Here is an 11691-nt window from a genome sequence, read left to right on the forward strand (position 1 = left end):
ATATGTATTGCGACACCATCACAATAAACGACACGTCGTTTCATCTTCTCCATGTTAAAGTTAAAACGGGCACAGCCGGTGAGGCTTCAGAGCAGAAACATGGTTCAACTTCATGCAACTTTCTCTTTCAGCAACTCTCCCAAATTCTCAGGTTCTTCTCCCAAACGTCCCCGTTTCTCTCCCACATCCTCAGGCCTCTCTCCGAAACGTCACCGTTTCGGTGTCGCATATCTCAGAGCAAATCTCCTTGGCACTAATTTAACATTTAATTGCAAGGTAAGTTATTCTAACACTCTAATCCACCGTCTAAATTTCGCTTCTTTTTTTCTTTTATGTGATTATTTTTCAATTTTTTCCATTTTTTCAATTGGGGTTTTTGTGTTTAGGCCAATGGAGGAGAATTGGATCCCCTGCCTCACTTGCAGACTCTCGGAACATTTCCAAGGGAGGAGCTTGCTGCAAAAGTTGTCCTGGTCAGATTTGACTCTGCCCTTTTGCTTCATGAACATGTGGAACAACACAGATTCCAATCCGATGCGGTATTAACGATTAAGTATTTATGCCAATCCGGGGCTAGAGTAGTTCTTGCTAGTGATTGGAGTGTTAAAACTAATCCTAAACTGTGTGTTGCACAGTCTGTTGCAGGTATAAAATGCTTCTTGGTAATGTTAGTTTTAGTTTATAACTGTAATTTAGACGATTATGATGTTCTATGATAGCGAACGTTGTGTTGTTTGAGCTGTGTGACAATTCAGCATTTTGATAGTTTGTTTATTGCTTGTTGGTTTCCATAAATCAGATTTCTTGTCATCTCTTGTTGACTACAAAGTTGCTCCGGTTTCTAACCTGGCATCAAAGGTGGAAGGTTTTGAGAAAGGAGATATTGTTCTTCTTGAGAATCTTTCTGAGTTTAGAGGGGAAGTTGCCAATTGTTCAAAATTTGCTCAAGTATTGTCATCAGGAGTTGATATTTTTGTTAATGACTACTTTTCCCGGTCTCATAAGATGCTTGCATCCACCTGTGGAGTTGCTCGCTTCTGCTATGGCAACTTAGCTGGTTTTCACTTTGAGAAGAGCCTATCTCAACTTAGAAGGGCTGCAGAAACCGACACAAAACCTTATGTAGCAATTGTATGCCCTTGCTGCTATTATATTTTTATTTGGCTCCACTTAAAATTTGACTTATGAACTCTAACTTTGTTATCTTTGGATATGCAGATTGGTGGGGGTAATCTCTCTGATAAAGCAGCTGCTTTGCACTCCTTAGCTTCAATATGCGATGGGTTAGTCTTTGTTGGAATGATGTCATTTCAAATAATTCACGCCTTAGGGATATCTGTTCCCTTGAATTTCTTGGAACATGGGGCACTTAAGGAAGCTTTAGATATAGTCCAGGTTGCACACGATAGAAATGTACAGATACTATATCCAAAAGACTTTTGGTGCAAGAATGATTCTCTTCCGAAGCAATTGGAAATATTTCCTGCTCATGGTATTCCAGATGGTGAGACTGCATTTGATTGACCAAAAATATGATGCCTTTTGACTCCCTTCCTTTCCACGAATGATTAGAACATGTAGCCATGTATGAATTGACTTATTCTTTTGACTGCTTTTGCTGATCACAATATCATTGAAACTGCGCAATCTAAGTCTCATGTGATAGTAACTTGTGAAATTGGGTTTTAATCCAAGTTATTTTCCCCTATTTTAGGGTGGGTACCTATTGATATTGGGCCTGTATCGTTGGTTGAAATAAACTCCATGCTTACAAAGTGCAAGGTAAATCAAAAGACTTTCAAAGTACTATTATAAGGAAGAGGAATTGTTTTTTGGTTTTGAAATGCCAATTTAATTAAGTTTTGAGGTGACAGTATCAATTTGTTAACTATTTCTCTTTGTATTTAGACAATGCTTCGTTTTATTGATAGATTTCAGTGTGCATAAGAGTTTGCTCAGGTACTTTATCTAAGCACGACATCTAGCAAGCTTAATATAGCCCTGGAGACGGTTTTTTCACTTTCAACTCCGGTGTTGGGCTCCATATTCATTATTCTGTTCTTTTGCACCCTTATGGTTGTTTACTTTTCAGCATTGAAAACTGAAAATTTTAAATTTTATTGCAAAAGTTTCAAAGTTAAATTCCATCTTGATGTCATCTCTATTTTCTTTCTTGACGGAATTATGTTCTCTTTTGTGTTAAGTGTTCAAGCACTCATTGTTTCTGGCCTTGTCATGGACTCATTATCAGGCATCCCTCATTTGAATTGCAGAAAGTCACTTGGATTGGTCCAGTAAAATTCCGTATGAGTAACTGCACAAAAGGAGCTTCTATACTGGCCCAAATGCTTAATCAACTAAGTCAAAGCAACTGCAGCGTAACTGTTGTTGGGAGTATGGCATGCGAAGCAATGGTGAAGGAATCAAATTCTGTCTCTCATTTGACCATGATTGAGAATGCTTCAGTTGTATGGGAGTTTCTCAAGGGAAGAAAACTTCCGGGGGTCATGGCCTTAGATAGGGTATGTTTCATGCTCTTCTTTCATAAAAATTCACCACTTTAACCAGAAGCTTGAAAAAAATTGATTCAGAATTATCGAATGAGACAAAACTAAATGTCTTGTATTGTAACCCATCATGGTTGGAAAGACCATCTAGTATCTGGTGGCCACGTCAATATTGGTATATATTTTGCATGTGTGTTAATCAGAAAATGAACCCCTTCTTGTAATGACTGTCCCAAACCACTGTAATATATGAAAGTACATGAGCTACAATTCTTTGGGAATCTAGCCTCATATCTCATGATGGTGGTAGTAGTTCCTACCACAAGGGCCATTAACTCAAAACACTTAGTTTAAATTTATTTATGGGTAAAATGTGAATTGATGCATCAACCTGACTTCACTCTCAGCTAAGGGATCTTTCGGATCAATTCACTTCCAAAACATACAATTGTCCAGCATTGCATACGGTGCTAATTTTTTTTTTTCAAAATTCTGAAAGTGGTATTTTGCAGGCATACCCTTTTGATATTGACTGGATTGCTGCCTATTCTGATCCAGCTCAACCTTTGGTAGTTGATATTGGAAGTGGTATAGTATTTGAGCTTCTTCTCTGCTCCTATGGGTTGTTCCCCCGTCCACTTTTAGGTTGCAGTTTGTTACATTGTTAGTTGTTCTTGGTCTCTGTCTTAGAAAGCTAAAACAGAGAAACATGATGATTAAGTTCTCACAAGAAGCTAAATTTGATACAAATGATAAACTTATGATTGGGATAAACAAATATTCATTTAAATGTTTCTATAATATTGGGAAAAAAAACTTTATGATTTGATTATGAGATAGTTATAGAAGTTACTGGTTATTTTCTAACTCCAAATAATAAATGACAGGTAATGGAATGTTCCTTTTCGGGATGGCCAAAATAAGGAAGGATTTGAACTTTCTTGGTTTGGAGATGAATAAAAAGGTTTCCAGTATTTTAATTTTTTATATTCTTTTTGCTTATTCTTATCATCTACTAGTGACAGTTTTACAACTTCTTTCAGCTGGTACAACCTTGCCTGGATTCTGTTCACCAGTCTGGTATACGAAATGGGTAAGGGTTCTATCCTTGTGCTGCAAAACAACTACGTCCTTGTGAATTTGCTGGTCTAACTGACTTCTACATGAAATTAAACTAGGTCCAGCAATTCTTTGTATTGTGCATGTCTAGTTAGCTTGTGCCAGATAAAATTGGTAGTTCAGTTTTGTAAGTTAAATTTAGTGGACGCATCCTGTGTGAGTGTGTGTTTGCACCTATCTGTTTGAATTGGGGTTGATGTAGGAAACTATGCTGTTTTCATTGATAGAATAGGATGTTTCTAACATTAAAGCTCAAGCTTCATCATCTTATCTATGTTTGTTCTGCTTTTGTCTGCATTAGGTATTTCATTGCAACAAATGCAACATCAACATTCCGTTCAATTATCTCTAGTTACCCTGGAAAGCTAGTTCTTGTGTCAATACAGGTTAGGATTGCAACTCTATGTCTCTTATCTTTTATGGTCAAAACTCTATCTCTTATCAGAATGTAATGTCATTCTACCAACAACGGTTCTGCCTCTTTAATCAAGTGTCTAGATAGGGTTCGTACCTAGACGTTGTTTACTTTATGAATTAGGAAAATGTAATATCATTCTGCCGATATTGGTTTTTTCCCATGCCAACACTAAAAGGACATGGTAAACTGAGTTTTTTTTTTCTTTTCATTTCTTGTTTTCTTTAATGGAATTGTATATGTGATTCATATATTTACTTTATCTTTTGTAAAAATTCGTTTGATAACTTGAATAGTTCCTTGTAGAGAACAACCTGATGCCGCATTTCCACATTATAAGTTAAGAAAGATATAGTTCTCTTTTAAATTTGTCTCTATCACTTCACTTGCAAATGACATTGAAAGTAGGGAGTATATGTGATGTGATGTTTCCACTGATTACTTAGATTTATATATGTATCTATAATTTAACTGGGATTTTCCCCATGTAGTGTCCGAATCCTGATTTCAGTGAACCAGAACATAGATGGAGTATGCTGCAAAGGTCATTAGTTGAAGCAATTTCTGATCTCCTTACAGCTAATGGAAAGGTACTATTTTTCAACTCCACTTCAGTACAGAGTTGCATATGAACTTTGCTTACCTTCTTTGCCAACCTTCACTCTCCCTTCTAACCACTGCAAATAACGGCGTATACTCCAAGATGCACTGTTAAACATACAAAATCTTGAAAATTTTATGTAGGTGAGCTGCATGACAGGGCTCTGACAGGTCAACTTGCTAACTTTTCTTGTATTTGGTAGGTCTTTCTGCAATCTGACATAGAGACCGTCTCTGTGAGAATGAAAGAACAGTTTCACAAATATGGTAAGGGAAAGCTTACTGTTCTGCATGAACAAAGTTATGTCGTAACTAATGGAGGGTGGCTTAAGGAGAACCCCTTTGGAGTTCGGTCAGATTGGGAACGACATGTCCTAGATCGTGGGGCTCCTATGTACAGATTGATGCTTCGTAAATCAAACTCTAGTGAAAGAAGTGATTGCAGTTAACGATGTAGGAAACTGGCAAGCCTTGTACCAGTGGAGCTAAATGGGGTATAGTCTAACTGTGCAGTGGTCTAGACTCATTTCCCGATCACATCTATTTCTCCCAGCAATGGTAAGGGCTGGCGGTTGCTGCATTTTTGTGATCTTATCATATTATAAATGGGTAGCACTAATTCCAGATTTGTGGCTTGCACTCCACCTAATAAACTGAAGGAATCTTCCGTGTAGGTCGTAAGCCAGCAACAAACGGGTGGCAACAGATAGTGCAACTGCTATAAATATTTTTTTTACGTTGAGTTTATTAATGTCAAATTGCTGTGCATCTGTTCTATAACATAATCAAGTTGAATTTATTGAAAATTGTCAGTCAAGTGAATATGCTGAACTAATATGCACAGTTTGCAGGGATGAACAACTTCCCGAGTTAGAGAGATGGTGGCGGATGGACGTTATTGATGAAGCACATGCAGTATCAAAAGAATAGGGACCAAATATGGTTTGAGAACATGCATGTCGGAAGCTTAGCATCGATCTTCCATGCTGGTGTCTGTAAAGCAAAGGAACCACATGATTGACAAGCTTCAACAGTAGTTATCTGAAGTTACCATCTTTATCATTTCGATCATTATATCTGCATTTGTAATCGCTGACACTTGTATATAACAATTTTGAGTGTAAGTTCAGTTTATATCGTATAAATTTGCAGGTTTTGGGGTTTCGTCGTCGCTCTTGATGTAGCGTTTGGAATTGTTGCTTAGGGAACCAACCAATTACTTCTCTTTTTGCTGTTCATTGTTCAAGTGAATCAATCTACTCTCCTACAGTTCCTACTGTGAAATCCCTTCGAAATGCATCTCAGTAAAGTGGCTGCAGCAGGATCTGCAACCAAGTTTTGACAACAATATCCGAAAAGACCGGCTTATATGGACTCTTTCCTCGTTAGATGTATATGATTGGATGGATGGACAACTAAATTAAAGGTGCGTTCAAGAGAGAAATGAAAAAATTTAGGTCCAATCATCGATAATAAGGTAGGATAGTATTGCGAATTTGTTTACGGTGAAGAGATTGTTCAGTGTATCCAGGACACAGGTTGGTTACACTGGTACACCACATGTCGTAATATAGGTGGAGGAAAACTTGAAAAATAAAAACTTATATCCATTTATATTATGACAAGTGCACCGCACAAAGGCTTTCGGAAGAGGACTACTTTCTATTATCCTATCAAGTCTTAACGAACTTGATACGGTAAATGCTTGTATTTAATACATTCACCACCTAATGATCAAATATGATGAATATAATATTTTCTTTTTGGTTGCATACTTGATCATTCGATGGTAAATAAATTAAGTAAATATATGCAGCCATTGTAGCGTTATTGTTCCCAACTTCAATAATTGAAGAAATATCTATAGGATTAGCTCCTCAAATTTGAAAACACCATTGAAACTGCCGAATACAAATCCAGCAGTTCTAGAAAAAGAATCATCAAAATTTAACTTCTATTTAATTGTTGCCATTTGACTTTTAAGTTTAGGAACTTGTTTTTTGGTTTTCCGAATTCTTGTTCTGTGTAAAGATGTTAGTTGTATCAAGATTTCATAGACTTATAGTGGCCTACTACTAGTCAACACGATATGTGTTCACAACTTGTATTTTAGTTCGAAAGATACCCAATTCATAATGTAGAACCATTCACCATATATTTATGTTATTTTGTCAATTTCTAATGCGAGACTTTTACATTCATTAATATATTGTTTAATTTAAAGTATTCTATTGGGTTTAACAGCAGTTACCTATTATGAGATACTTTCTCCGAACCCATACCTGTTTCCGTAGACCTTATTGTAATAGGTTTGTCTTGAAATATGCAAACCCAAACAAAATAAATAAATAAAATTAGAATATATTTAATTGGGTAAAAGACTGTTTACTACCCTCATGTTTTGTGGTTTTCAACATTTAGTACATCAAGTTTTTTTCGTCTCAAATTCATACCTAAAGTGTAAATTTTGGAACAATCTCATACATCCGTTAGTCAAACTGTTAAATTTACCGTTAATTGTGACGTGGCGCCATGACTGGGCACCACGTGTCATCCATTTTTTTTTTTTCTTTTTCCTCCTTCTTTCTTCTTCTTCTTCCTCCGACTGCAACCTTTTTTTTTTTTTTTCTTCCTCCTTCTCCTTCTTTCTTCCTCCTTCTTCCTTCCCCTTCTTCTCCTTCTTCCTTCTTCTTCTTCTTCCTCAAATCTGGGGAAGATGAAGGTTTTTTTTTTTTTTTTTGAGGAAGATGAAGAAGGAAGAAGGAAGAAGGAGAAGAAGGGGAAGGAAGAAGGAAAAAGGAGAAGAAGAAGGAAGAAAAAATAAAGTTGTAGTCGGAGGAAGAAGAAGAAGAAGAAGGAAGAAGAAGGAGGAAGGAGGAGGAAGAAGAAGAAAGAAGAAAGAAGAAAAAAAAAAACAAAACCTTCATCTTCCCCAGATTCGGAGGAAGAAGAAGGAAGAAGAAGAAGAAGGGGAAGGAAGAAGGAGAAGAAGGAGAAGGAGGAAGAAAAAAAAAACCTTCATCTTCCCCAGATTCGGAGGAAGAAGAAGAAGAAGAAGAAGGAAGAAGAAGGAAGAAGGAGAAGAAGGAGAAGGAAGAAGGAGGAAGGAAGGAGGAGAAGGAGGAAGAAAAAAAAAAAAGTTGCAGTTGGAGGAAGAAGAAGAAGAAGAAGAATGAGGAAAAAGGAGGAAGAAGAAGAAAGAAGAAAAAAGGAAAAAAAAATCCCCAGATTCGGAGGAAGAAGAAGAAGGAGAAGGAAGAAGAAGGAAGAAGGAGAAGAAGGGGAAGGAAGAATGAGGAAGAAAAAAAAAAGTTGCAGTCGGAGGAAGAAGAAGAAGAAGAAAGAGGAAGAAGGAGGAAGAAGAAGAAAGAAGAAAAAAAAAATCCCCAGATTTGGAGGAAAAAGAAGAAGAAGGAGAAGGAAGAAGAAGGAAGAAGGAAGAAGAAGGAAGAAGGAGAAGAAGGGGAAGGAAGAAGGAGGAAGGAAGAAGGAGAAGGAGGAAGAAAAAAAAAAGTTGCAGAAGAAGGAAGAAGAAGGAAGAAGAAAGAAGAAAAGAAAAAATAATGTGGATGACACGTGGCGCCCAGTCATGGCGCCACGTCACAATTAATGGTAAATTTAACAGTTTGACTAACGGATGTATGAGATTGTCCCAAAATTTACACTTTAGGTATGAATCTGAGACGAAAAAAACTTGATGTACTAAATGTTGAAAACCACAAAACATAAGGGTAGTAAACAATCTTTTACCCTATTTAATTTGTTTCAGTTTGGTTCGGTTCAGTTTTAAAATCACCAAAACTGAAATCAAACCAATAGTTTTCGATTCAGTTTTGTTTAATTCGGTTCATTTTTTTTTCATTTTTTTAGATTTCGGTTTGGTACTATGTTCGGGTTTTTCGGTTTTTGATTTTTTGAACACACCCCTAATCGGGTGTACAACTAAACTCCAGTTTGGGATTGCTTAAATTTTAAATGCATCTTATTAAAAAAATCTAGAACATCAAATATGTTTGATGAAGTAAAAAAACACAAAAAAAAAGTACTTACTTTTGAAAAATAAAATAATTGATGTCAATAATAATAGAAACATGGTCTACTTGCTTTGAAAAACAACTTTTTTTCAAGAGGAGTGAATAGTAGCATTTAATAAAACTTTCTAAAATACAATAATACCCTCACATCTTTTACACAAAGACAATCTGTATCTTGACTACACACCTCCACTGAACCGCTGTATTAGGGGTGGGCACGGGCTGGGCCGGACCCAAATTTGAAGGAACCGAACTGGATTAGTTTTAAATTGCAACAGGGCAAGCCGGGCTGGTTGTAGACAATTTGAGTATTGGAACCGGACCTAACCCAACCCATTTAAAACGAACTGAATCGAAACAGGTCCACGAGTCCAATCCATTTTTTTCCAAAACAATCGAATTCAATCAACAACTTCGTCCAACAATCGGATTCAACAATTAACACATTCTCCAATTATCAAAATCACAAAAAAAAAAGTTTGATTGTGGACACACAATTTCATCAATTAGTTAAAAACAAATAAAATTTCTAAATTTTTCGATCACAAAAAGTGTTCTTCCTCAACACCCCAACAGTGAACATACATACTGATAAACATGTTAGTATTGAGCCGCCTCAATATTTTCCCATTGATCCCCAACGCCCCAAATCTAAAAATTCTCATAATTCCAATCTTATTTAAAAAAAAAAATTGCAAAGCTTCAAAATTAGAAAACTAATCAGTCGATTCCATCATCAGACAACTAGAAATTATTAGGTCCATACCCCCAAAATTCCTATATCTAGGAAACCCTGAATCCTAATCTCTAGCATCAATACCTTAAAATTGAAGACTTTGAACATAATAGTAGAGTGGTGATCGGAGTTGAGAAGATATGATGGTGGTGGTCTGAGTAGGGAGAGCAAGGACCTCTAGGTCGTGTCTTGAGTTGGGTAAATTGGAGGACAGAGTCGACAGAGGAAAGACCAAGAGACGAGAGACGGACGAATGGAGCACTGTGCAGCCTCTACCGTTGCAAATTTTTAGTCAAGAGACGAGTTCAATACTTTGATTTGAGTCTTCGATGGATCGAGAGATGCAGAGAGACTCAGAGAGAATGAAAACAATGGAGAGAGAGAGTGATCTAATGTTTTGAAATACACAGTGGAGATTTAATCTCATATAATGTACAATTGAACGATCATAGCCAGGGGCCCATTTTCTCATATATTAGGATCCGCCTCACTCTACTTATTATAGAGCCCTATCCTACCCCGCCCTGTTTTGAGTTTACAATATTTGGACACGTCCTGTACCTGCCCCTAACTACATGGACCCGTCCCAACCCTTGGGTACAAAGTGACACACCCCGACCTAAATCGAGGCATATTGGTCGTCATGTGAGAGTGATGGTGCCATGTGCGCCGTGCGGAAGTGAAAATGATAAGATAATGTGGGTAAATAAAAACCACATCCCGGGCCGGGATGTTACACAAGGCCCGTTTGCCCACCCTTATACTGTATCGTTTGATCAGACTGATTAATCGACTTTTTCAAACGGGCCATCACACACTCAGACCAAAGAAACAGAAAAATATCAGATTTTAGAGAGAACAATGTTGATACTCCAAAACTTGCTGGTAGCAAGAGATCATCAGATCAACAACCACGTCTGAAAACGAAGCCGCTGAAGAAAATAGGCCAACAAACTCATCAACAACCACCCCAAATGGTATGCTGTTCTCTAGTTTGATTGTCGATTTGGGGAACTTTTTCAAATCCAAAAGACAAACCCAAGCATCCAAAACCATCATGCACTCGATTCAAGATGCAGAATTTCACACAATAGATCAAAAAAGCAAACCGTTTCTACAAGTCCAAGCCTTTGTTTCTTCCAAAAGGATTTGATTGTTTTAATCATCCCAGAGAAAACATATACAGAAAACCTAGATCAAGAATCATCAAAAAATAAGAAGCAAGAATTCAATTGTAAAGAAGAAGGAAATGGGGCACAAGTGAGAAGACAAGGTTCCCCAAATTGCTTTCACTATAAAGAAAAAGGGAGTAGGAGTAGAGAAAATGAGGTTCCCCAAGTAAGCTTCATGCTTCTAGTAAAAAAAAAAAGAGATTATGAATGAAAAATTAGCCACTTAACACCACATTCTAGTAATATTTTTCTTCACTTATAAGTGAGAGTTTTTAAGTTTGATTCTCGTCAAAGGCGAACTTGAACCACATTATTGCTCATTATGAAGCTTAGCCCACTCTCCATCCCCTTAGTGTTAGATAATTGGCTTATTATATTGACACTCCACAAATTGTTGAATAAACCCCACATACTTAATACACCCCCACATTTGCTTTTTCAATTACAAATTATCTTAATACACCCCACATACTTCCCCATGATACCCTCACACCCCACATTCTTAATATACACCTTACATTTTCTACATGCACCTTGTATTTTCTATACACCCCACATTTCTCAAATCTTATAAAGCTTTTAATTTGGACAAAGAAATGCCAACTGGAATTTTGACAAAAGATGCCGTTTGGGATTTAAAGCATATGTGGGTTGTTTTCAATTCCACCATTAAAACCCATGTCGTCAGTTTTTAATATTTGGTAGTAATTTTAGGTATTTAATTTTTCATGTAATCTCTATGATCCCTAAAAGATGAATACGAACATAAATGCTTGAAGCATAAAAAACAAGATTAAATAATTATCGATGTCGTCAAAATTACTAAAAACAATAAAAAATATGAAGTCTTACCTCATGTGAAGATTCCGAAACATCAATCTCGTGTTTCATTTGTCAAAAATATTTTTTTCTCAATCAACTTGTTTGTAGTTTCATTGGTTAGGGTTTTGTTCAACAATTGAGGGTTGAAGGGGTTTTGGTAGTTGAAGAAGATAAATAATACATTAAAAGTGATTTGGGGTGTATATAATTTATTTTTATTTTTAAACCTAATAAGGTCAAAATTATCATTGCATAGTAGGGTAAATAAGTCATTTAATACTAAATT

General features: G+C 36.5%; 1 protein-coding gene across 6 annotated transcripts; it reads left to right on the forward strand.

Annotated features, from left to right (window-relative positions):
- Positions 1-73: 73 nt before the first annotated feature.
- On the forward strand, positions 74-5805 carry LOC126617730 (uncharacterized). 6 transcript variants are annotated; one of them, XM_050285773.1, is made up of 14 exons: positions 74-276; positions 387-645; positions 800-1131; positions 1219-1504; positions 1715-1782; positions 1960-2031; positions 2274-2522; positions 3020-3095; positions 3395-3471; positions 3551-3600; positions 3928-4012; positions 4533-4631; positions 4845-5199; positions 5486-5805. In XM_050285773.1, exons 1-13 carry the CDS (start codon positions 100-102, stop codon positions 5088-5090), a joined length of 2076 nt encoding a protein of 691 aa, XP_050141730.1. In that variant the 5' UTR covers positions 74-99; the 3' UTR covers positions 5091-5199; positions 5486-5805. The 6 variants fall into 6 exon arrangements, with proteins under 6 accessions (XP_050141730.1, XP_050141729.1, XP_050141732.1 ...); XM_050285772.1 differs by having other exon boundaries at positions 5493-5805; XM_050285775.1 differs by having other exon boundaries at positions 3584-3600; positions 5493-5805.
- The last annotated feature ends 5886 nt before the right edge of the window (positions 5806-11691 follow it).

This window comes from Malus sylvestris, chromosome 4 (genome assembly GCF_916048215.2).
Source record: "Malus sylvestris chromosome 4, drMalSylv7.2, whole genome shotgun sequence".
NCBI lineage: Eukaryota > Viridiplantae > Streptophyta > Magnoliopsida > Rosales > Rosaceae > Malus > Malus sylvestris.

What these genes read in the sequence shown, in the direction of transcription:
- LOC126617730 (XM_050285773.1), top strand. Translation starts at nt 100, where the DNA reads ATGGTTCAACTTCATGCAACTTTCTCTTTCAGCAACTCTCCCAAATTC. An exon ending in ATTTAACATTTAATTGCAAG is followed by an intron (nt 277 to 386) that starts GTAAGTTATTCT and finishes TTTTGTGTTTAG; the next exon opens with GCCAATGGAGGAGAATTGGA. An exon ending in TGCTCATGGTATTCCAGATG is followed by an intron (nt 1,505 to 1,714) that starts GTGAGACTGCAT and finishes CCCCTATTTTAG; the next exon opens with GGTGGGTACCTATTGATATT.